General features: G+C 33.0%; 2 protein-coding genes across 3 annotated transcripts in view; one reads left to right on the top strand and one right to left on the bottom strand.

Annotated features, from left to right (window-relative positions):
- LOC118198469 (uncharacterized) overlaps window positions 1-27,893 on the top strand; it is a 281,839-nt gene that overhangs the window by 187,496 nt on the left and 66,450 nt on the right. The window lies entirely within an intron of this gene.
- Window positions 1-27,893, bottom strand: part of LOC118198454 (uncharacterized) — a 50,254-nt gene that overhangs the window by 7,757 nt on the left and 14,604 nt on the right. Inside the window, exon 1 of one of the 2 annotated variants that reach the window (XM_035370138.2) lies at window positions 601-1,068. The exons of the other annotated variant lie outside the window; for it this stretch is intronic. Coding sequence (XP_035226029.1) covers window positions 601-871 — 271 coding nt within the window. The 5' untranslated portion in view covers window positions 872-1,068. Of the gene's footprint in view, window positions 1-600; window positions 1,069-27,893 lie in introns of those variants that run through there. 2 annotated transcript variants of the gene reach the window in all.

The raw sequence follows: 27,893 nt of genomic DNA, 5'->3' as shown, positions 1-27,893 counted from the left end.
TTTCTTCTACACAAAATTTAAAAATTCCACTTTGAATCCATACAACATTGGAGTTAAAGATGTAAGTGGTTATGCATGATAATCATTTGACTATAACAGCATAATCAAAATCGTTTTGGAAAGAAAAGATTTATGTGTAATTTTTTTTTTTTCTACATGAAGAACTTGAGAGTACAAGATATGTGCTTGATTATTTGATTATATTTCGTATATAATAGCAATTCTAAAATTATGTAAATTTCAGCGTTTTATTGAAAGTTAGCAAAATTCATAAAATAATACCAGAAAAAGATAAATTAACAAAATATTAACTGATACCTAAAACTGGTTAATATTTCCATTATGGTACGCGCATTAATTACTTTGCTAAATTCAAAATTAAAGAATTAATTACTTTATTATTTCAGTATTTCAAAGTCATGGAAAAATAGTATCAATTTTCTTTTAGAAAAGTGCATTCTTAGACCTTAAAACTGCTATGTACGAGCGCTCCTTAAATCAAAGAATATGATAGTAGTTATTGTTGAATAAAAGAAATAAAAATTTCAACAAACGAAGCTCCACGAAGGAATTTTGAAAACACAGTAAATAAATACTCACGTTGCTCAATAAATCCTCTTAATTTCTGATACTCATCTGTAAGTATCCAACGGCATCCCGCGTAATATTTTCGCATGGCCAAATCATTTGGATCATGAAAACTTCTAAAACAAGTTTCCCATAAACCAAGTCTTAGGAAAACTGCACCATAATATCTTCGATCAGAATTTAGCCAATATGGTGTTACAAATGCAATGAAAATACTCACGAAACAAAACCCAGCAAAGCAATTAGCTGCTATTCTTACAGAACTGGACTTAAATCTTGCCATTTTTTTCTTTAAAAACCTCACACTCTCGCCGGTATACTTTTGGACGGAATTGCGTTTTTTATTGAAAATACCACATTCATACCACTTATGAAAATAAAACAACGAAAAGTCTCATACAGGGCGTGACCGAAGAAGTTGCAACCGCAACGTAAACAACACACACGCGTCCGCCATTACTATGACTACCGGGTTGCACAAGCACCTGTGTGAATCGAACTTCAGCTGTAAGGAATGGGCGGCGCGGTGAGCTTGGCGAAATAACGCGAATTGGCGCCGAAATCTGCAACAGCGCAAATTTACTATGACAACTATGACTATAACAAAATGATTATAACGTAATTCGGATAACATCAAAATAAAGACTTTTAATATTAATTGATAAATTTTTATTAATGAAATACAAAGGAAAAAAATAAGCCAGTTTTCCCCCCTCCATCTATTTACCATTTTATCTCTGTAACATTTATAAAATAATAATATTCATGTTACAGGAGAACCCATACAAACATCATATGCTAAAATACTTGCATTATATATCCTTTAGCTGTAACATATGTAACGTTTATTCAGCAGCATTTACTTGCGGTTCCTAAAACTTCGGAACCCGAACCTTACAGAATCCTTAGTTCCTAGAATCGCAAAATCCCAGTTGTGAAAATTTTTAATAGTAGATCCAAGCATAATCACTGGAAGTAAAATTCTCTCATTGTACCCAAACTGATTGAGAAACTGCTCAAAATCCTTTAACATTTTTAATCATACATGTAGTTATCAGTTCCCTTACCCGATTCCCTGCCCAGATCTGGAAGACCAGAAATTTTGCGACTTTGCAGCTGATCAGGTATACGGATCCGCGCATATGATAAGGTATATGATCCGAATAGCTGTAGGTTTGGTTTATTTAATTACGGCGAAGCACTCAAGGGCTATCTGCTTAAGGGAGGGATGCCTTCGATCTTTATTAGAGAATTGGATTGTACACATGGGAAAAACCACGAAAATGCGCATGCATCTAACCCATTTGCCGGAACTCAAACCCCGGACCGAACTACCAGTGTTCAGGGACATTTCCGCTCGGCCGCTAGTGGGCCATAAATCTAGGCAGAGCTTAAAGAGCGCCGGAGCCCGGTTCCGGTACTTCTCTGTTTTTCAGATAAATCGTAATTTTATCCAGAGCGCACCGGAGAAAATGCTATTTTAATTAAACATATGCCTTAAAAATCGATTCTAACTTCTGAATACAATCCTGTAATCCTGTCTCAAGGGGACAAACCTTGAGACTTTTAAGGAGAGGAAATCCTCGACTCACATATCAAAGGCTTACATATCAAAAATTTTTCTTTATATCAGAAATATATTCTTTATATGAAACATTTTTTGCGTCTTTTTCTATATGAATTAAAAAAAAATTTCATATATTTCTGTTTCTTTTCATTATTAAATGTTTGATAATTAATAATTTCAAAATAAACGTAGAATAATCTCGGTAAAATGGCAAACTGGACTGTTCTGAGACATCTTTTCCCCTATTAAGTTCCTAATTTTTATAATGTGTCGCATTAGAATATTATCAGAAAGTCATGGTGAAGAAACTGCAGTAGTTTTAAAATTTCGTGGGAAATGGAACGCGAAATTGTATATAACGGTTGAATGATTCTCAACTGACTTGTTATGTGGCGCCATCTCTCCATGGATATCCTAAATCTCAGTAATGTATCGTTAGTGCAATTTTTGTACATTTTCATACTTTTGGTTTCGTCATTTTTATTAATCAAACATCGGCGCATAAACACAAAGATTTTTTTCATAGCTATGGAGATATTTAGGTACTGCTCTGTTATCGGGACTGGATTCAGAAATGTATAAATGCATGCACGTGTGTTGTATGTGCATATGTATATAAACACATACATTTGTACTTACATATATACATGCAAAAATGAACACGTACATCCATGCATACACACATGCATTTCTGAATCCGGTCCTAATAACAGAATAGTACACTAGAGGAAGGTTGATTATTAGAAGTCATGATTTTATAAACATGTTTAATATTCTAAAATTAAACATAGATATATTTTTAATGTAAACAGGATATTGATCTTTTGGTATTCACATATTAGGGCAATAGGTTTAGCGATTTTTTTACAGATGGATTGGATTGGATTATTCAATTATGGCAAAGCACACGAGGGCTATCTGCCTAAAAGGAGGAATGCCTTCATGGAGGATTTTCTAAGGAAAACTGGCTCGTATACACGTTACACATGGGGAAAACCACGAAAACTCTCATGCAGCCAGCCCGTTCGCGGAATTCGAACCTCGGACCGAACTACCAGTGTTCAGCGTCTTTACCGCTCAGCCGCTGGTGGGCTATTTTACAGAAGGAAAAATTATGATGATTTCTAATAGCAAAAATTTATTTATTACATTCATGCGTATTATTGCTTACCTATTTAATATTACAATAATTAGGTATTTATCTCGAAGATAATCAAAAAAATCTTTTACATACGAGTTTTCGTTACTTTTGTTTCGATGGAAATTTCGTGGTGATCACTTTAGATTCAAAAGCATTGTTTCTTTAATAGTTTTACAGCTAATTTCTGTATATATGTATTTCTGCAAATATTTAACCAGTTTCTATCACTGTCGGCAGATCGCACTAGAACATTTTTCAAAACTAAGTTTATAATGAAAATCATCACGATTTATCTATAAGAGCCGATGAAATTTGGAATACAACAAAAGGAAAGTATAGGAAAATAATGGTAACGCTACTTGTTAAAACTGAACTATTTTGTGCGTAGCTGTCCGAGATTGATGCATTCAAGAAAATTTGGCGGTTGCTCTAAGCATCGTTCTATTTTGCAGATAAAGAATACCAGTGCATTTTTCTAAAAACATCAAACATGAAATTCTCGTTGTTTTGCTCATCAGCTTAATGTTTCTCGCCTTCTAAGGACAAATTTGTTAAAATTTTATTTCTTATTGATATCCTTGATTTTCTGTCCTCAGTGCAGTCAGTGGTGTAGCTGAAAAAGGGGATCGTTTTAGATGTCTTTTTCGGAAAGAGTGAAACACCCTGTAGGGAAGACAAAAACTTCTTTTCGCTTCAAATTCCTCGGGCAAATAGATCATGTATCCCCTTGATCCGCGCAGCTGGGCTATAACCGGTCGCCATTTGCCAGATTAAAATTAAATCAAAAACATCCAAAGTGTTGGAAGCAACAGTCTTGTTTTCTCTTTCAATTATCATTAATACAGTTAATTTTTATGTTTTCAAGAGCCCACTAGCGGCCGAGCAGTAAAGTCGCTGAACACTGGTAGTTCGGTTCGAGATTCGAATTCCGCGAACGGACTGGCTGCATGGGCGTTTTCGTGGTTTTCGCCATGTGTAACGTGTATACGAGGCAGTTTCCTTTAGAAAGTCCTCCACGAAGGCATCCCTCTCCTTAGGCAGATAGCCCTCGAGTCTTTGCCATAATCACACACACACACACACACACACACTATGCTTTCAAGATCCATTCACATATCAAACCTGGCCGTTATACCGCAAAATGACAAGCAGTGGTTGCTTCAGTACCATCTATTGCATTAAAATTTTGAATTCTGTTGCTGAAAGATTTATAATTGAAGCGTCAACTGACTCTAACATTGAAGGAATCACAGTTATATCTGTTCATAATTTTCGAACAATTTTCACTTAGATAGATGGCTTTATTTTAAACTGCCTACTTTTATATTTTCATATGAAAAATACTCGGATATTATTTTTTGTTTTATCTTAAAGAAAACTCTCTGCAAAAACTGCGAGGTTGCGAAAAGTAAGCATAGCGGTAGAGTAATATTTCTATTTATAAAGTGTACTCATAATTTTTTAATTCTGAAATTAAATGAGAAAAAATGAAATTTTTAGAAATATTCAGCAACGTTATATTTAAAAGATTTTTTTTTTTTTTTTTTTTTTCAATTTCTCAATATTTCTAGTTTTTATCAACTAGAAAAGTAGGTTCTGAATGAGTGATTTTTGCTCTAATTCATGTACATTTAAATTATGAGTTGAATGAGTTTTAGTTGAAAAATAGCTTACTATTTTTAAAAAATTAAATTTTAATTTTTTAAATCAGTACAAAATTTATTAATGAACTGTGTTTTCTCAGTGCATATTTATCTTAAACGCAAAACGCGGTCTGCTGTAGTAATGTATTTAGACAATTACTTAACCCATAAATTTCGATTTAGATAAATCGAAAAGAAGTGACAAATGTCGAATTTTTGTTTGAAAAAGAGGAATTTTCATTTATAAAATTAAAATTTATAAAAGATGATCTGAGATATCATATGGCATAATAAAGTTTAAATTATCTAAGCTTGACGAGTACTGAACATATTTTATAATTCATTTTATAATATATAACAGATATAATTCACAGTTTTACAGTTCTAAATGAGCAGAATGATATCTAAGAAAATTAGGTAGATAAAAAGAAGAGTTTTAATTTGAGTAGTTGTGAGAAAAGTTCATTTTCACCATTAAACTGTAAGTATTTATAATTTTTAGAGCTTGTGCTATAGGGAAACCTAACTGAATATATTTAGCTTAAAAATAGTGTTAGGCAAGATCATATCCTAGCATGGGAAATCATGAATTTGAATAAATGAATAGTTTTGTTTATTTTGACTCAAGTAAACTCTCCAAACAGTATTAATACAGAAATTGACAAATAATTGGCATACCTTTGTCAAGCGCTGATAACTATTCTATCTCTGTTATTCCACATAAACTAAATTAGATTCTACAATGAACCTGGCGAATTCTCGCACAGGCGTGAATAAATTACCAGCGCAGAAGAAGGGTGAAAATAACTCTTTATTGGGTCAAACTAATTTAACAGAAAGGCACGGACTTCGTGCATTACAAAAACACCGTCCACTTGCGGTGGGAATTAAAATTTAGAATATAATACAAGTCAAACCTGAAATAACTAGTGCAAGAGCGCACTTAAGTTTACGCCTAAGAGGTGGACTCACAGAAATCTAACTGGCGAGATACTAATTTGATAAGGCGAAGAGGCTTACTAGCGTGACCGCGAAATAACAACGAAACGTGCGCTTGGCTAGCGAAACACGCTTTGAATAAACTGAGATAGGTTTTGCAAGTTGCGCCCGAACTAAAAGGGTGATGGATCATGACTCTCCACACCCAGGATTTGGCGATTGGGTCTCCCAAAAACCCCAGTCGCCCTTTAAAAGGGGAGGGTATATAAGGTATTTATCCTACCTTCTTCGCGTGCCTTCGTGGTGTAGTGGTTCTGCACGCTGGGCCGGTACTCCAGAAGTCCGTGGTTCGATTTCCGGCAAAGGCTGTTGCTAATTTTTCATCTTGCCTGCTTCCGAATTAACCTAATGTATCTCCAGAGGGACGAAACTACTTTTATGTAAGGCTATAACTAGACGTATATTTACATGTGGCTTGGAAATTCGAATCTTGACTAAGGTACAAGATATTCATATAGCTGTTTTTAAAAGGAAAGTTCTAAGAAAAATCTTTGATGCTATAAACATTGACGGCTTGTCACGAAGTAGATGAAACAACGAATTATGTAAATTGCATACAGAAAATTATATTATCACATACACTGCATAAAATTTACTGGTTACATTTTCCAAATAAATTTTTCTTTAATATTTATAATTTCTAATTAAACCAACAGAAAACATGCAAAAAGAAGGCCCAAGCTTCGATGGTTGAACTTTATCGAGAGTGACTTGAGTAACGTTATTAAAATTATCAGTTAGAGAGGTAAACTTTGCCTAAATGGATATGGATTTTATTAGATTATAACAAAGCACACCAGGACCATCTGCCTAAAGCGAGGATGCCTTCGTGGAGTACATTTAGTTGGGAACTGACTTGTACCCACGTTACACAAGATGAAAACTCCATGCAGCCAGCCCTTTCGCCTCCTTTTGAACCGCATTCGAACTAGCTGTGTTCAGCGACTTTACCGTTCGGCAGCTAATGGGCCTCTGCCTAAAAGAAGAGCGAAGTAAAAGAAGTTTCTAAAGAAGGCCATGGCCTACTCCTGTGTGTGTTGTTAGACCAACAGAAGCAAAAGAAGTGTCACAATGGCGCCAGTTCATCATTATCGACAGAGTTCTTAATTTCTGCCAGCATGCACTCATTTTCGAGAAATTATTATTAGAAGCTATAGTTTTTAATATTAATGGATAAGATTTCATTTTTACGATTTTGTAATTTTTATGTGGATTATCAGAATGCTTTCCATTCTGAGTGAAATAAATTCTGACAAATGAAATTTTTAATCAAAGAAATAACTGCTGTCGTAAATGTAAATAATAAACATATATTATTCTCTAAACCCAAAAATAAAATAAAAAAATCCTAGTTAAAGAAAAGACCTTCGATTGAACAAATATCTTACTCATGTTACACCCACGTAGAGATAATGATGGGAAGAGATAGAGAGAATGAAGAACATGTAGTACAAAGTTCATTGTTAAAATTTTGTGATGATTATTTCTTCTTCTAAGAAGCTTTTTTTTTTTACAAAATGCTACAAAAATGCACATTGCTTACGATTTTAAAAAACTTGAACTGATAAGCCTTTTTCTTTAACGAATTTTCCCTTTTTGAATATTGACAGTTAGAATACTTGTTACATTATCCTGTGTAAGATGCCTTTTATCATTCGTTAATGATGAATTGGCTAGTAAATAGCTGAATATATCAGACAACTGAACCATTATTGTAGTTACAATACTGGCGAACGAATTAACTGCTTTTCCACGGTTTCCGTTATATCTTATCATATTTTTTCTTTTCAGTGCATCAATATCGTCATCATTACCCTTAGACAACATGGCCTTCCTGCGCTTTCCGTATTCAATTGTGAAAATAAGCAAATGTTAATAAAATTCGTTGATAATCTTTAGTGATTTAGCTCAAGACAGCTGAGATGATTTTTTTGCAATATGATATCGATATTAATAATTATTTCACATTTCAGCATGTGAATCCGCTTCTGGCTACCACCTCTGAAAGATACAAGTATCTTTAAAATGAACATTACTATTCAAGATCATTTCTCTCAGACGACCACCTTTCTAGAAGACCAAAATCATCGGATACATAGATCGTCGTTTCCTAACCAAGATTCTGCCATACATAAATAAGGTTTCCGCAACAAATAGGAAAATAACAGGCGCGTCATAAAAGGGGAAATTTTTTTTCAGCTTGATTCGGTATTGTATTCTCATAAGTTCGGTGGGGGAGGCAGATGTGGCTGTGACAAGGGTCCACCTGATGACAACTGAAAAGCTACTTTTTTGGCTATTCGGCTATGCTCGGTTAAATTCATCAGAAATTAGCATTGTATAGGCATTTCAATTGTTTTTAAAAAAATCTGAAAGGTTCTAGATTTTAACTGTCGCTCAAAATGGTTTGTTAAAGTTTTTTACACTCTACCTGAGCTTGCAGTCTACCAGTCTGCTCTTGCACTCACTTCTGCTGAACCCCTCCCTTTTTTTAAGGTTTATTATTAAGCATAGTTTCCTTCGCACTTACGCCACATACAGTTCAACAACAAAATCACACACTTTTTGAAAGCTTCATAAAAGCGTATGTTTAGAATTCCCGATGTAGTGTTAAGTGTTGGCACACATTTTAATATTTCTTTTTCAGTTTTTTCTCAGTTCATCATATTACTGTTCAGTTTTCTTAGTAAGATGGTTAACAAAAAAAAAAAAAAAAAAAAAAAAAAGTTTTTGTCTATTTGTTATTAAGTAGCTGCTCAGACGGTATTGTGGTTAAAGGAGCCTGACTGCAATACCGAATGGCCCGGGCTGGAATCTCGCAGAAGACATGGTTGTAAAACTGTCTGTCCCTTCATAGGAGGTAACGGTGGCCGCCTATTAGGTGCCTCCACAATAAAATGGCCATCACTTCTGGCTTTAGGAGTGGCCAATGCCGTTATAGGCAAGTGCCCGCCATTAGGTGAAAAAATATTATTAACTTTTTTTATGTGTTAACTTCATTTATTAAATACCACGTTCTTCGCACTTACGCCACATAAAATTCAATTCAACAGCAATGTTACAAAAAATCAGGGAGGAAAATTGAAAGCTTTCAGATTTTGTATCACGCCAAAAGAAGTGTCTTTTAAACATTTTGTATGTTACCTTTATTTATTGAATATCACGTTTTTCGGACTTAAACCACATAAAAATTCAACAGTAATATCACAAAATATTTAAAAACAGTATATCTTTAGAATTTCCGACAGACAGTCTTTATCCGTTTATAAGACAGTCTATATCCGTATCCAAAATATCTTTTTTCCGTGTAGTGTTGCCCATTGCTCGCTTTGAAATCATTGAGTTTGCTAATCAAAAATTCGTTAAAACTTTCCAAAATATGAAATAGACAATAAAAGAAATTCCAAATTCGGGCTTCCAGGTGCCCATGTTCGTGTGGAGAATTACGTTATTCAAAATTTGATTGCTCTATCTAACGTTGTTTTTTCACAATGCGAGAAACATACATTAATTCATGCAGAATTTTCATTATTTCTCTTCTTTAAATTCGATACAGAGCGATAATATTTGGTGGCAACAATTAAAAAAGTAATAATCCATTTATAACGAACCGACGTAAAATACCGTTTTGAGACTAATAGCCCTTCTGGGCCAATGTTGCTTGGGCTAAAAATATTTAAAATAGCATACCTTTCGAATTTCCGATAGACAGTCTCCGGCGCTGGAGATAAAAATGTGTTGTTCTGTACAGCGTTGCCACTGCTCGCTTTCAAATCCTTGAGTTTGCTATTCAAAAATTCTTTAACATTTTAGGAAATATAAAATAAAAAGCAAAACAAATTTAAAATTCAAAATTGGGGCTTCTTGGGTCTCATGATCGGGTTGAGGACAAAGTTATCCAAAATTTGATGGGTCTAGGAACCGCCGTTTTTTTTTTCAAAATGGGAGGAACATACATACATATATACATGCGGATTTTTCATTACTTAATTTCATTAAAAACAATACAGAGCGATAATAATATTTGGTGACAAGTATTTGAAAAGTGATACACCGTTTATAATAAACCAACGCAAAATCCCCTTTCAAGACTAATAGCCCCTTTTTGACTAAAAAGGTTTTTCTTTTTTTACTTTTATTTATTATTATTATTATTTGTGTGTGTGAGATTAACTTATTCTTTTATTCTTTAGCAACTTCCGTTAAACTGCACATTGGCATAGCAAGACTATGCGTGCAACACAAATCTAACCCAGCATAGCTGAACAACCAAAGGCAGCTTTTCAATTGTCACGGACTAGAATCTAGTGTGAATGTGTATGCATTAGTGATGCAAGAAGTGTAGAATCATGTGACTGCTTAAACAGAGTGCTAACACGTACTTTTTATTTTACTACCTTTTTAGTATTTTATTCGGTTGGGTTTCTTATATTTTAATTCCATAGATTTTAACGGTTCAAATGTAGCGATATTTGAAGACGAACAATCCAGATAATTCTGCTGACACTAGTGATGAAGATTTAGAATCTCATGCAAAATTTCAAAGACTGATTAAGGACATCGGTGGGAAAAAGGTTCGTCATTACAAAGAAAGTAATTTATCAATGAGTTTTATTGTATATGGACCGGTGATCGAGTATGTCATTTTCCATTGTGTCTCGTTTGTGATCAAAAACTTTTGAATACAACAAAGGGCTCCAACAAAATCGTACAGACATTTCACGACAAATCATACTAACATGAAAAATAAAATCGTTGATTGATTTAAAATTCTCTTGAAATCTCAAAATAAACAGAGTACAACTTTTGTAAACTCATTCACAGTTAGTAAAAAGGTTCTGGAGGCAAGTTATTTGGTAGCAGAGCTTATTGCACAGAAAAGGAAAAGTCACACAGTCGGTGAGAATTTGATAATGTCCGCACGTAAAATTATGGTGAGAAAAAAAAGTGGGAGAAGGTACAAGTAAGGAAAACTGAACATATTTTTCCACTTTCGAACAATACAGTAAATAGATGAATTAATAATATTTCACATGATGTTAAAAAGGTTTTGAGTGATAAAATGAAAAATAAATTTAAAATGGCAATTTTTCAATTCAAGTAGCGATTTAACTAACAAATAACAGATTTAAACAGATTTAACGAGTCAATTGATTTAACCAACAAATGTTATTTCTAACATTTGTACGATTTGCTAATGAGTGAGAAATTCAAAAAAACTTCCTTTACTAGAAAGAATTACTTGAGATAACCAGAGGAAAAAATATATTTAATATTTTATCTGCATATTTGAAGAAAAAGAAAGAAAAAAATTGTTGTAAAAGAAAAAAAAAAATGCCAATGTTATTTTCACACACTGTTTTATTCATAGAGAAGTCTTGATGTCAAAATCTGTTGGTAACGAACTACAAAAGATATTTGGTGATGTTATAAAAAAGATAAACTTCATTAAAGAAAAGCCACTTTATTTCAGAATTTTTAATTGAGACTCAGATTTTGGACATTATATGTTTTTTTTTTTTTTTTTTTTTTTTTGTTTCTGGGCAGTCCCATTTTTTGATCATACGATCGACTTGTGCCGGTTAGGAGGATCGGGGCTGTGCCCTTATAATAATAATAATAATATAATAATAATATGCTTAGTTAACAAAAAATACCAAAAGCTATTGTCCATTTCTCATGCATGAAATTATCATAAGTTCAATTCAAAATTTCATTTAACGAAACATGAGCCTTTCAGTAAATAAGTAACGAAAAATTTAATGCTGAGAGTTGTATACTACTTTCTGTTGAATAGCCATGAGCAAAGTTTTGTTCATCCTACGTAAGAGGATATAACGTACAGCTTACGTTTGAACTAAGCGGAATGGACCGCATTTAAAACTCTCATTGTTTACAATAGGATTTGAAAAGAGTTTAAACAGTTTTTAATAAGAAGCTAAGTATTAGTCTACGTTTAGCTGAAAGTTTCCTTAGGTGAAAAAGCTGAATGACTGTAACAAATCAGTAGCTGAAAAAAAAATGTATTAATAAATTAGTCATACTAAAGAGAAATTTTGTATGATGCTAACAAGGGTATTCCACAAGAAAAGTAGATAGACGAATTGACACTTTGATACATCTAGTGCATATTTTAAACTTAACTTAGGTTTGTCTCGGGTAGTGACGCTGACTGCCGTTCCGAAATATCCGGGTCCAAATCTCGGAGAAGGCATGGATGTTTGTAAATGTATAGTGTCTGTGCGGCATAGGGGCACTCTAAATATGCGGCGAGCAGAAAGTTCACATGAGAGGCTGGTGATAGGGGAAGAGGGGTGAGAGACCCTCAGACTCATCCCTCGATTCAACAACAACAGATTTGTCTAAATACAAGTCTGACGGTCTTGGACTTCCGGATGAATTATTGTTCATTTTGTGCCCTTCAGCTCACGAACGTTGAGTAATTACAATAATGAGAAAACAACCGTAAGATTTATTTGTCCTTCAGTCCTTCACGTTGAAGTTACAGAAGCTAAAAATTAAGTTCCGCTCTTTAAAAAAAAAAAAAGAAAAAAGAAAAAAGAAAAAGAGAGAGAAATTATTATTTATTCTCACGTTTTGTCCCAATTGAAAACTATTCTCTGAAAACTTAGAAAGTTTTCATAGTTTATTTATTTTTTAAAATTTAAGTTATTTAATGATTAATTAAGCGTATTAGAATGATTTGAAACAAATGTCAATATGAAATATTAATATTTAACCCTCAGTATGTTTGAATTACAAAGTGTAACCAACAAAACTGTCTTGCGTGCACCAGATGGAAAATAAATACAAATTCGAATTTTTTTCCTTTTTGAGCTTAAATTTCCCTTTACAGAATAAACAAAACTTATCACATTTATTCTTAGGTGTCGATTCCTAAATATATTAACGAAGCTAAATATTCCTAAATATATTTACGGAAGCTGTTTTACTGTTAATATGTAATTACTAATTGTACCATAAAATATGGAATGCAGTTTTTATTAAAATGAAAATAAATTTAAATACATAGCATTCAAATTATAATTATTTATCTGTTAACACAGTGGTCTCCTGAGATTGGATGCGCGCCGAAGGCACGTTCTGAAAACTGCTTTCCGGCTAGAATTTTTTTACATTCTTTTTAGAAAAATGAAAATTTTTATCAATAAAATAAAAAACAAAATAATTTAATTTTAAATTTCACTTCGAATTCGTAAATATTTATGAAAACATTCACAAACATTAATAATAATAGCTCAAAGGGGGAAAAAATTCAAATTTGTATTTGTTTTCCATCTGGTGCACGCAAGACAGTTTTGTTGGTTACACTTTGTAATTCAAACATACTGAGGGTTAAATATTAATATTTCATACTGACATTTGTTTCAAATCATTCTAATACGCTTAATTAATCATTAGTACGCTTAATGAATTTAGTTTAAATTAAAAATAAATAAACTATGAAAACTTTCTAAGTTTTCAGAGAATAGTTTTCAATTGGGACAAAACGTGAGAATGAATAATAATTTCTCTCTTTTTATCCTAGTCTCTAATATTTATTAAATTTTCAGCATATAAATTAAAATACATGTGTTTGCACGTAAGCAATTATACATTTTTTATGTAAATATAAAATTCATTGTACTATGTCCGTGCACTAGAGAAAAATTACTAGAAATTATCTTCATTTCATATCACAGATGTTCCCGGTCAAATGAGTTTTTTTAAATTAATTTTCAGCTTTGAAAAAATGTTGTTCACGTAAAAATCTATTCCTATATAAAGAGATTATTCTCAGTGCAATTATTCGTACCTGAGCTTATTTATTTTTTGAAAGGTATGAATAAAAGCCAATCAAATCTGTATCTTTAAAATCTTTGAATAAGGTAACTAGCACACTAGAAATTAATTATCCCAGTGTATAGATTTTCTGGTTTGTTACTCTATATTTAGTAGTAATGAAAATACTGTAAATTCGGACTTTAAATAACTAAAATCTTGAAATCTTTGCAACCGTATGTGGAGCAAGTAAATCATTAGCCCAAAAGGGCGTTAGCCTGAATGGGCTATTAGTCTTGAAACGGAATTTTGCATCATTCACTATAAACAGTTGTACTGCTTTTCAAATTGTCGCATCAAATATTATCGCCCTCGATTACTTTTAAAGAAATTAAATAATGAAGAATCTGCAGGTTTATATATATGTATGTTTCTTCCACTGTGGAAAAAAAACACGGTAGCCAGGGCCATCAGATTTTGAATAACGTAGTCCTCCACCCGAACATGTGCAGCTGGAAGCCCGAATTTTGAATTTCGAATTTTATATTTCATATTTTGTCAAACTTTTAATGAACTATAATCAACAAATCATCGTTGATCAACAAACTCAACGATTGAAAGCAAGCCGTCGCAATACTGTACGGAATATTTTTATCACCGGTACAGCAAACTGTATATCGGAAATTCTAAAAATATGCTGTTTTTAAATACATAAACACTTTTTTGCTGTTGATTGAACTTAATGTTGATCGAACTACGAAGAACAGAATATTTAATAAATGAAAACTTTAATAATAAAAGACAAAAAAAGTTTTGCAACTATCTTACTAAGAAAACTGAATATTGATACGATAAACTGAGAAAAGACTAAAAAAAGTAGAAAAATGCATGCCAGCATTTAATAATGAATCTTGAATTTTTTGTGATTTTCCTGTTGAATTGTATACTGCGGAAGTGGGAAGAAAATGATGATTAATAATAAAACTAAAAAGACAAAATGAAATGGGTTAGCAGAAGTGAATGCAATAGCAGACTGGTAGACTGCGAGTTCAAGGAAAGCGTAAAAAATCTTAACAAATCCTTTCGGGCGATCTTTAAAATATTAACCCTTTCAATTTTTTTAAAATTTGTATTTTTAATTTTTAAATAATTTGAACAAATTTTTATTATAGAATGCTTTTTTGAAATTAAGATTGAAGATTAATTTACAGTAAAATGTAATAATTTATTTAGGCTTAAATATTGGTTGGGTGCTGGAAGTAACCCTTAAGTCTATGTGTACTCGGTTTTAAACACTAGTCGCTAGTGTTTTGGGTGTTTGATTAATTGTTTTTTTAATACTGTGGTGTCTGTGAATAAGATTTCAGAGTAAAATTATGGCTGTTGTGTTAATCAAATTATGAATTAGAGTAATTTGAAAATATTCAGCACCACCTTTCAATGCTTGGATTAAAATACCTATGTTAGAGAACTGGTTAGAAAGACTGAAAATAGGCGAAACAAAAGCTTATTAGCTACGTAAACTTGAACTGAGGACACGTAAATAAAAACCAAACCACCAACTCAAAAGAATTAGTAAGTTAACCAGCCGAATCTAAAGAAAGCATCTAACAATGGATATGGACAAATTAACCGAAAAATATTAGTCTAAACTTGAGAACTAATTAAAAGAAAAAATGGAGACTCAAGCAACCAAAAATTTGGAATCTGATTTTAAGATTTTTGTCAAAACTAAGTAATAAAATGGCCAAGCATCAAATTACAGTCCGCAGCATACAGATAACATGCAGTTTTTAATATACATCCCCGATACAGGGATTGAATTTCTGATGACTTATGGCTATGTGAGCTGACATACCTATAACAGGACGAAAATCACGTGAACACTGATGTCATGTGTTACTTTCTGCGACTTTTTGATTCTTCTGTTGTTGCTATAGCTAAAAAATTTCTGGCATCATTGCTCCCATATTCGAACCCAGGGCCCATCGGTACGGCAATCTGCGTCACTAACGACACTAATGACTTGACGGTTGTCTGCACTGACAGTGTCACAACGTCTAATCATCACGGATTGTCAGCACGGCGACCACTGTTGCGGTTAAACCAGTGGTGTGACGAACGATGATACTGGACATAAGACTGCCGCCACGTTGTCTTTTCAGACGAATCCCCGTTCTATGTACACAGCATCATGATGGATGTATCCGTTCCTGGAGGCACTGAGGAGAACACCAGTTTACAACTGTCATCGTCATATCTGCCCAACACTTGGCATGCTGGTATCGAATGCCATTGGGCGTACATCCTGGTGACCTCTTGTTCACATAGTTGATAATATATCTGACGTGTTATCGCACGTGGCTGAGCCTTATTTTCGAGGCCTGTGTGATATTATCTTTCAAGAAAATAATTGCACGACCGGATATTTCCTGTGCTCTCCTGATTTTCCTCAATACAGAGAGTATTCGGCTGTTGTCCTGGCTGGCACACCACCACCCGACAGCCACTACGATTGATAAAATCTGGCATAGAGTTGAAATCGTGGAACGAAGTACCCGTATTTGGCATTCAAGCTCAGTTCGACTCACTGCCCAACCAAATTAGAGCAGTTTGTTGTTGCCAGAGGTGGCAGGTATGTGTACTGTGAATCATGCGCACTAAGTATCCCAAAGCCACCTACAAATTTAATCTTGTCTTTCTCCCATTATTATACCGGGTGATCAAAAAGTCAGTATAAATTTGAAAACTTAATAAATCACGGAATAATCTAGATAGAGAGGTAAAAATTGACACACATACTTAGAATAACATGGGGTTTTATTAGAAAAGCAATAATTAGAAAAGCAATAATCTGATCAGAAAAGCAAATTAGCATAACAAATTAAGACAAAGATGATGTTCTTTACAGGAAATGCTCAAGATGTTCACCATCATTCCTCAACAATAGCTGTAGTCGATGAATAATGTTGTGAACAGCACTGTAAAGCATGTCCGGAGTTATGGTGAGGCATTGGGGTCGGATGTTGTCTTTCAGCATCCCCAGAGATGTCGGTCGATCACGATACACTTGCGACTTCAGGTAACCCCAAAGCCAATAATCGCACGGACTGAGGTCTGGGGACCTAGGAGGCCAAGCATGACGAAAGTGGCGGCTGAGCACACGATCATCACCAAACGACGCGCGCAAGAGATCTTCCACGCGTCTAGCAATATGGGGTGGAGCGCCATCCTGCATAAAAATCGTACGTTCCAGCAGGTGTTTATCAGCCAGGCTGGGGACGATGCCATTTTGTAACATATCGGCGTACCTCTGACCCGTCACGGTAGCAGTTACAAAACCAGAATCACGCATTTCCTCGAAGAAAAAAGGCCCGATAACAGTAGATGTGGTATATCCAACCCATACCGAACCATTTTTTTTTTATTCTAATAAAACCCCATGTCATTCTAAGTATGTGTGTCAATTTTTACCTCTCTATCTACATTATTCCGTGATTTATTACGTTTTCAAATTTATACTGACTTTTTGATCACCCGGTATATGTAATAAGATTCTGCCATTTGCTTTCTTTTCTGGTGTGGCAATTTCAATGGTCAGCAGTGAAAATACATACAAGAATAATGAATTTTTAGCAAAGTCCATATGAGCTATCTGGAAAGGAACTTTTTTTCCGTAATTTTCTGAAGAGTAATTAATTATTAATCTGCCAATCAATCTATCATGTGCTTAAATTCAGCTAGACACCACTGTCTCTGGTAATTCTCAGTTTTTGAGCGGATCTAAGTCCTTCCGGAATCTCAGATCAAATGAGCTGCAGTATTTTGTTCTATAAATAAATTGCAGTATTACTAGAAAATGTATCCTTAGCTTATTAATACTTTTATTTATTTTTTGCGTTTAATTTCATTCCTATTAGTTTTATATTATTAATTATATTTTCATTTAATTTACTTTTGTTCGCTGTTTATAATGGCCATACGCAGGGTTCAGGCATTTCTGATTTTAGAAATGAAAGCGTTGCAAGTGCTGCAGTCGAATGCATATTTGTGCCCTGAGAACATTTTATCCCTCTTATTATTTAAGCATTAGTATGTGTAATGATTATGGGTCATTCTGCTCGAGAAGTCTGCATCGATCACAGCCTGAAAAAGAAAATTTCTGCTTTGCTTACTACTTTTACGAATAATTTTCTATTCGTATTGGTAGCGTTAACATTTGCTTCGGCTTCGACTGCCAGAATTATGTATTACTTCCTGTTGTCCCTCTGACAGGAAGAAGGTTAGTCGGCCAAGGACATAATACTTACCCTACTATGCCGGACCGGAAATTTATCACCCTACCCATTTCTCTCCTCCATCACTTCATCTATCGTCGTCCTAGTCATTTATTTTAAATATATAATCAATAGATCTAAAGCATTTTAAAAGTTTTTAAGAGTCTTAAAAACTGCCGACAAAGTATTATCGTTCGAATTAGAAAATCATTATTTTACTTCTTTTGATTATGGCAAAGCACGTGAGATTATGGCAAGTCACGCGTGTGTCGGATTTGCGCAATGCTTATGGGGTCCCACAAAATTTTCCTAAATATTATGGGGTCCCCACACCAAAAAGTTTAAGAAACCCTGTACTAGACCGATTGACAAAATTCAACTTGTGTTTTCCATATCTCAAAAACGCGACTTCGGATATATATTAGATTCATAAATAGCGTTGTTCTAACATGGGTATTTTGACACAAAATCTTTTTCTGAAATAACATAGCGACTTTTTTCCACATTTCGATTTTACGACTCAGATTATGCCTAATTGTTAAATTTTGTAATTTAATGAGAAACATAAAATACCATATTCGATTAACATTGAGGAGCTAAAATTCTGATGTCTAATTCTTTAAAAACTACTCGTGGGAGTTTTACAAAACTTAGCTCTTTGACATAATCTGAGTGGTAAAAACAAAATATGTAAAAAATCTGTATATCATTTCAGTAAAAAGTCAGATATTGTGTCGAAATACTTATGTTATAGCAGTGCTGTATATAAATCTAATATATATCCTAAGTTGCCCTTTTCGAGATATAAAAAAGCGAGTTAAATTTCGTCAATCGGCCCTGTACAACGAGAGATTTTGAACTGTCCCTCTTTTTTTGGATGTGTTGGTGTACTTGACAGTGTAGCAAAGAACAGTAATAATTGCAACTAGTTTTTTTAATAATTAAATATCTCAGAGACGTACTTATTGTTTACAGTAAGCAAATTTCGTATTTTGATAGAATAAAAAATATTGCCATTTTGGAGGAAGTTTTGGGTGGAGGAATCCAGTGAAATTAATACTTTGTTATGTCGTGAGTAAGTAAACCTTTTCTTCATTAAATACGTGTCCGAAGCTTCACATAGTGTTAATTTATGGTTAAATAGCACAGAATTTTTTCTTACATCTGCCATTTGAATGACATGTTTTGAATATTTTATGCTAGGGGTGTTTAAATCCGGGAGGGACCCATTCTTAATTAATAGACCTATCTCAGTTGATTAACTGAAAACTGTTCCATATGTGAAACTGACATATGTATGACAATCTCAGTTTCTTTTTAATTTTATGATTTTTACACTTTAAAATAAATGTTAAAAAATGAATTCAAAATTCTTTGAATACATTTTTTTTTTTTTTTTTTTTTTGAAATTTTAAAGACAAATATATCGAGGTATTAGACTGTAATCGAAAATTTTCAGATTGTAATTTAAAAAAACAAACAAACTAGAGTATAGGATAAGATTCAGCCAATCTTTTTTTTTTTTTTTTTTTTTTTGTTTTTTGTTTTGTATGCTCTGTTTTATACCAGTGAAATTTGGTTGCTTTGCATCTTTAAGCCCCATTTTAGTGATTCTTGCTTTGTATCAAACATTCCCATTACTATTATATTAAAAATAGATTCCACCAATAGCCGTTACATGTCTCTAAATATTCAGTTAATTTACCTTTTCAGTGGAAGTGACCACATCTCATAAGATGGCCTCTTTTCTTCCAGAATATTTCTGTATATTTTAAAAATTTTATGTAATCAATACATTCACTGCTACTGCGGAATATTTCATACGTTTTCTTAAAATTATACCACAATTGGCATTATTTGTATTCTCCACTGAAAAGGACAACATTAATTTACCTTTTCAGTGGAAGTGACTACATCTCATAAGCTGGCCTCTTTTCTTCCAGAATATTTCTGTATATTTAAAATTTTTTATCTAATCAATACATTCACTGCTACTGCGGAATATTTCATACATTTTCTTAAAATTATACCACAATTGGCATTATTTGAATTCTCACAGTTGTCTTTTGTATCGTTCAAGAACAATAAAAATTTCCAATTTTAAATTAAAAATTTTTGAATTAAAATGACATATCAGTTTTGAAGACTATCGCAAGAAAATATAGGAGACAGACCGAAAACTGGGACCTTTAATTAGAATTCTTATACAGACATTTTTTGGAGGACAAATTCTATTTTTTGAAATTAATTTCTGTTCCTCCAAGGCATTTTTAAATTGTACGGTAATATCCAACCATCCAGGACAATTAGTTTGATTAATATCTGCAGAGAATTACGTGAATCATAGCAAAACAACAACAATAAAAGTTAAAGAGGGTCAAAAGAGCCCCGGTGAAGTAATTGTGAATGTCATCCATTAGGTGTGTTGTTTCTTTGTAGTCATTCTCATTATATTGTCTAAAATAGTAACCAAATGTAAGTTAATTGATGCTGGTTCGAAACCAAATACTTAAGGTTTCTAGTAAAAGGAATAGAAATGAAGCAAAGTTAATGAATGTTGCACATCCGCTTCAAATGAAGGCAACGGTGATTTATATCAGTGGTCTCAAAGTGACGGCTCCGGGGCCGCATCTGAACCCCGAAGCAATTTTACATTGCACGCAAAAATATTTCAGTTATTTATATGTTATATACCATATTCATGACAAGGAATGTATTCTGTATGCTAATATTTATGTAAATTATATGTTAGTAAATTATATAAAAGAAAGAGTCTGTGTGTCTTTTCGTTCGTGCTGCGCGTAAGCTAATAGACCCAGGGCTACGAAATTTCGATATAGATGCATCTAGATAAGAGCCAGTACACCTCGAAGCGATTTTTTTTCAAAATTCGAATCAGATGTTTTTTTATTTTATCTTTTCGATTTTATCTCATCATTTTGAATAATGTCGCATTCATTTAGAAATGTGGTTTGGGCAACAGTTTTTCATTCAATTGTATATTGGACTGCTGACTGTTGAAAATCAGCACTATTGCTACTTGGAAAAATGAGGGCGATAATTCTGTTCAGTTTTTAAATTAAATGTTTCTCTTGGATACTGGGCGTTTGTTGAGAGAAGGCAACGGGAAGATGGTTAATTTATTTATTAGGATAATTAATAGTTGTATTAAAGGACAATGCTTATTTCATTGTAGTTTTGTAATATGTAATTCCCCCCCTTTTTTATGAAATTGTTCTGCGGAATAAAATTCTGCGCAGTTTTTAAATTAACGTTTGGTGTTTGTTCCCTTCAGGCATTTTTCCGGTACATTTAAAAGCCAGACGAAGACTGGCAGCGTAGCTGCTAGTAAATTATATATTAATATAATATATGTAAATTATATGCTAGCATATTATATATTAATTTAATTTATGTAAATTATATGCTAGCAAATTATATATTAATATAATTTATGTAAGTTATATGCTTATAGTTTTAGATGTGCATAGATACGGTCTGAGCCTATGTGCGAGACATCTTTTAAAGGAAATAAATAAAGAAAAAATAAGTTGAAGCTTCACTTTTGCCACTATACCTTAATATGATAGGCCAGTAACTCAGACTGACCACAGTAACTGAAATAGTAATTTTCATCCTCGGACGAGTTTTAGTTTATTGCAATAGTTGTCGAGTCTATTGCATTGTTTGATGAAATTAAAAGAGAATGCAACGAAATTATTTAGTATTACATGGGGAGGTAGTATGTCAGAAAGCTCTATTAAAACAGCTTTTTGATTAAAAATTTAAATCAAAATTTTCATGACAAAATAAATAAATAATACCATCCACGAGCTATAAAATGATACATGGATAAACAGATCTAGCTTTTTTGTTGACTTGATTGGACATTTAAATATTCTCAATAAAGAGCTGCTAGGAAAGGATACACATATCATTGATATGCATGCTTATATTAAACCTTTTAAAGTTAAATTGGAATTGTTCCTCGGTGGAACGGTATTAGACACCAGGGTGTCTGGGTTCGTGATCCTATTCTTAATCGAACAAATTTATATTTTTGAATGAATTCCAAATTACGTAAAACACAGCTTGAATCAAATATTTCGTACATTTCCTACATCTCAAATCCTGCTCTATAATTAAAAATGGAAAATTTCAAAAATTTGTAAGAAAAATAAAATTATTAAGATAAAAATTTGGAAAAAAAAAAGATGACAAAATTGAAAGTTAATTTTCGGTTCCACTCGGCAAATAGACATTGAAGTTGATGCAGAAATTGACTTAATTCGCTATTCTACTAAGAGTTCCAAATGGAAAAAATGGCGGCCTCGTTAGGCCTAACGCCGCTTAAACTCTTAAATTGTTGATAAATCAACAATTACTGCATGCATAAAAAGTTAACCGGAACATAAGTACAACATAGTAGTTACCAACATATAAGAATAAAAACACTGATCTCTCCGAGCCAGGTAACTGAGTGGGAATATATTACATAAGTCTGGTGAGGACGATTGCAACGAAACACGGAGGTGCGCAGCTGGATGTTATAACAGACCCATATACAAAACTTCAACCTCTCTACGGCTATTCGTTTTTGAGTTGTGCGAGTAATGCATATGATAAATAATAATTATAATTGTATGATGCGAGATATGTATGTAAGTACAGACGCTGGGAAAAAAGTCTTCTGACTCCATTTTAAATCCATTTTGGAAAAAAATAAATTATAATTAAAATAATAAATAATAATTATAATAATAAATAATAATTTCTTTGCGTGACACGAATAGATGTCACGCAAGGAAATCGTCTAAATGCATTCGATAGTGATCAAATGGATATTTTTGTTGAAATACGATACCCCAAATTTTTCGAGATTACAATATTCCGATTACTTTAAACAAAGAATTATTTTTTTAATTTTTATTTTATTTATTTATTTATTTATTTATTTTTTGGTTTGTGTGTGTGTGTGAATTTCTACAGACGTTTAGCCGTGTCAAAAAAACGTGTCAAAAAAACAAAATGGCAGTCATGAATAAAAAAATGCTACATTATCTGGTTCATTTGAATGCATATAACGCCCATTTTAAACTACATGAATCAAAATACGCTATGCACAATGTTATACTTTCTATAACAAAAATGATTTTTTTAACGAAGTTGAGGATAATTTTATTACATATCGGAAAATTAAGATACTATCTCGAGTATAAGTTTTTGACTCTTCAAAATATCAGCGTCAAGTTTTTGTTGTATCATTGCACATTGTGCATTTTAGCAAGAAATTCTTAATGTATTCCGATATGTTTTGTTTCCTTTGATTAACTAAAGCAGCTCGTACCTCCATTATGGTCGACGAATTTAAAATTTCGTATTTTCCTATCGAATTCATGTTATAGAGACGTAGTACTGCTGAAATTTATGTATCTTTAGGATGGTCGATTCACAATTTTGAATTTTCGGAACGTTTCCTTCTTGATAAAATAATTTCGATGTAATTTAGAAAAATGTTTATTGTGAATATCTTCTACAGAAAAAAATAAATGATAGTTCAAGCGGTTCTTTTGCTTCTGACTCTTAAATATTTGGCCTTTAACTTCTGAAGCTAAAGGAAATGGCGAAACGATATGTATGTTTCCCAGTGTCACTAAAATATATATATAAACAAAACTCATCACTTTCCTTTTTTGAAAGGTAACTATTTTTATAGTCTTTCTTACAATTACTATTCTTGCATACACATATAAATATAAACAATCAATTCCTTTTTGTTAATAATCTGGAGAAAACTCACTTAGAGCAAAAAGACAAATAATTTTAGAATGAAGTTAAAATTTATTCCAATACTGCGGAAGAACCTGACTCTCAGTTTTAACTAAACAGATTCAGTTGAAACCACATATACACACACACACACACACCCACGGAATTTGCTCGTTCCTTATTAGTACCTTCCTGACATAGCCATTTCACGCAATTTTAAATATACATAGATTTTTATTTTAGACAAATTTTCAAATTCCAGTAATTTATTATTAGACCAAACTAACGTTTTGTTACCGGGAAATGCTATTTAAATAATTAAAAAAAAAAAAAAAAAAAAAAAAAAAAAAAAAAAAAAAAAAAAAAATGGGGAAAATTGTTTCTATTTAAAAGATGTAGGCTATTTTCAAGCTTGTGGACTGTTATGTACAGATACCCATTTTAGATATACATGAATAAGCATTTTTTAACCATAACATGAAATAATCAATTACTGCAGAAAAGTCATTAAATAGCATTTCATTTTGAATTACGATGAGAAAACATGTAACACATATGGCAAGGTCTGAATTCTAAATTTCTGTAACCTGAGCATCGGCATTCAGTAAATAAATAAACTTTTGTGGATTATATGGTCTGTTGGACTTCCGCATATTACAGAATTCTGTTTGATGTGCCGAATGACATTTTTCGAGGGACTCTGTTTGAGCGATGATTTAAGCATCATCGAACGATGATTCATTGTTTTGAGAAAAACATGTCTATTAATACATATGTAAAATCACTTACAAATATATAAAACTTTTCATGACCTTCCATTAACACAGAATATAGAGTTTGTATTGTAAATGGAAATAAACCATATTAAAACAAAATGAAAATTTGGAAAAAAAAAATTGGTAAGATTTCTGGGAATGGAACAAGTGCTTCATCCACAAATATACTTAGAGATGTGCATTAGTTTATCAGATTGAAACAGTAATTGTTTAGTCTTTAATTTCACATATCATTCTTTTGTACCCCTTCTATTTTTTGGGAAGTATCTAGTGTACAATTAATCTTTTTGCGAACTGTTTGAAGAAAATTCAGCGAACAGGAATGACACAAATACGTCTTTATCAGAATAATTAAATGATGCTACATTATTTTGGAGCAAAAACATTATCATTATTTATTTTTTATCCTTTCATATATTTTTACTCTTTAATCGTAAAAAATGTTTCTGAGAACCTGAAAAATCCAGAAATCTGGATCATTTCGACTCTTGAGCAATTTGGATGTGCTGTATTATACGATAGTTCTTAATGTAAATATGAGTATTAATGTTGCAACGAGAGTTTTATAACCATCTGCCTAAAAAAATGTATTTTAAGTGATTTTCATGCAGTGGCTCTTAAACTGATTACAAAGTAAACAGATGCATCTTCATTCTTAAAACACAGCTTTTTCTACAGTATTCAAACTAACGGGCTCTTCTTTTGCTGCTAATGGGTGTTTACTGCAGGGATTATACTGAAGTGACAAAAGTCATGGGATACCTCCTAATATTTTGTCGGTTCTCCTTTTGCCCGACGAAGTGCAGCAACTCAACGTGGCATGAACTCAACAAGGTATATGAAATCGGTTCGTATATAGCAGTGCTCCGCAACCTTTTCTCACCTGCGACGCACAAAAAATCTTTCTGGAATTTCGTGGCACGCCAAAAGCTAATGTATATATGTATTGATTTATACACAAAATTTACAATAAATTTTTGTTTTTAATTTGAAAAATATACAATTATAAAACCATAACATATTTATTTATATGCAATCATAATAATTATCAATGTGATACCTGCGCTTAAAAAAAGTTATATATTTTTGAGTTTCGAGTTATCAAGAAAGTGCCGAAAAAATTCAAATGCTGACACACTTACAATCACACACACAACCACACAACAGTGAAATATATAAAAACATTTAAAATAGACATTATTAAGGGAAAAAATTGTCATTGTGTATTAAATACATGATAAAAAATTGCAAAATGTCAAATACATGTATTTGATTGCGGCACACCTATATCCTACTCATGGCACACCAGTGTGCCGCGGCACACCGGTTGCGGAGCACTGGTATATAGTAACATTGAAATTAAGCGCACAAACATGAGTTTGCAGAAAATCTGAAACAGTTTGTCTATAAAACATAACAATGAATGTGCGCAACTTGAGATCATTTCGTGGAATTATCGAGGAGTAATTTGCTTTTATAAGAACTTGTTTTTTAGAATCATAGCTTCCATTTAAAATTTGTGTATAAGTGTTAGTAAACAAAAGCTCAAATTAATAAATAAATTCAAATTTGTTATTTCTGCTGTTTTGTAATATTTTGCTAAAATTTAAACTTTACTTTCTTACGAAGTACAGCTGTTTGTTCCCAGAACAAGCTTTTTCATATAAAAAAGTTATTCTTGAATATCACTACTTCCTACAAGCAAAGTTATATGAAGAAGCTATTTCCTTTCAAAATAAAGTTAGCAAAGTAAAGATGAGGGTGTACTGCAAATATTTTTGTATAGCTATAAGTAAGAAATAGCAAAACATAGCTAGAAACATTTATTTAGCGAATAGCCTAGTCATAGAAATCATTTGGTGATCATAAAAACTGAATTTTAGTTATCGCTGTTAAAAAATATCAGAACAGATGAATTTAAAAATTGATCAAAAGAATTCTTGGCAAAATGCTTCTCATGTTTATAAGGTATTTTCTCCCTCCTTCCAGCATGCCTTCGTGGTGTAATGGTTTCACACTCGGCGTGTATTCGAGAGGTTCAGGTTCGAGCATTGCACATTTTCAAGTACCTAATCCAATTCCAATTGCTTTCGATCGCACTTGGTTTCAACTACACAGAGTTATTACCAAAAGTTCAGAGTTTCCAAAGGCCAATCACGGTAGTAAAATAAAAGAGATGTACAGGGTGATCAAAAAGTCAGTATAAATTTGAAAACTTAATAAATCACGGAATAATGTAGATAGAGAGGTAAAAATTGACACACATACTTAGAATAACATGGGGTTTTATTAGAAAAGCAATAATTAAAAAAGCAATAATCTGATCAGAAAAGCAATAATTAGCATAACAAATTAAGACAAAGCAAAGATGATGTTCTTTACAGGAAATGCTCAATATGTTCACCATCATTCCTCAACAATAGTAGAGGAATAATGTTGTGAACAGCACTGTAAAGCATGTCCGGAGTTATGGTGAGGCATTGGGGTCGGATGTTGTCTTTCAGCATCCCCAGAGATGTCGGTCGATCACGATACACTTGCGACTTCAGGTAACCCCAAAGCCAATAATCGCACGGACTGAGGTCTGGGGACCTAGGAGGCCAAGCATGACGAAAGTGGCTGCTGAGCACACGATCATCACCAAACGACGCGCGCAAGAGATCTTTCACGCGTCTAGCAATATGGGATGGAGCGCCATCCTGCATAAAAATCGTACGTTCCAGCAGGTGTTTATCAGCCAGGCTGGGGACGATGCGATTCTGTAACATATCGGCGTACCTCTGACCCGTCACGGTAGCAGTTACAAAACCAGAATCACGCATTTCCTCGAAGAAAAAAGGCCCGGTAACAGTATTTTTTGGGGGGGTTCTAATAAAACCCCATGTCATTCTAAGTATGTGTGTCAATTTTTACCTCTCTATCTACATTATTCCGCGATTTATTAAGTTTTCAAATTTATACTGACTTTTTGATCACCCGGTACTTTAGGTACATTGTCACCCGGAGGAGTAAAAAACTTTCAGAGCTTGGGACTGGCATACCTGGTCGTGGTGGCAAATGTTGCATTCAAAAATAACAAAAGTCGTATTTATAAAACATAGAAAAAAGCTGAAAACTATTTACATAAATACAACTACCAAGACGGGTTGTGATGTATGGTACGGGGTCTTTTGACCACATATTCAACAGTAGGGTCATAATTGCCCAGGCTTCTAATAGAAGCGTAGGAAGAGGTTCTAAGGCTTTCAAAGAAATTATGTGAAGTGATCATGCATGGCCTTCACATTCAGATCCTCCTGAATTTGAGAGTTCTTCACAAACCACGGTGAGTTCACAATCGCTCTAAGTATT

This window comes from Stegodyphus dumicola, chromosome 6, assembly GCF_044657685.1.
Source record: "Stegodyphus dumicola isolate Sdum_Otavi_A_Nest chromosome 6, ASM4465768v1".
NCBI classification, from domain to species: Eukaryota; Metazoa; Arthropoda; class Arachnida; order Araneae; family Eresidae; genus Stegodyphus; species Stegodyphus dumicola.
The sequence above is the reverse complement of the archived record's forward strand: the minus strand, read 5'-3'. Positions and strand labels throughout refer to the sequence as shown.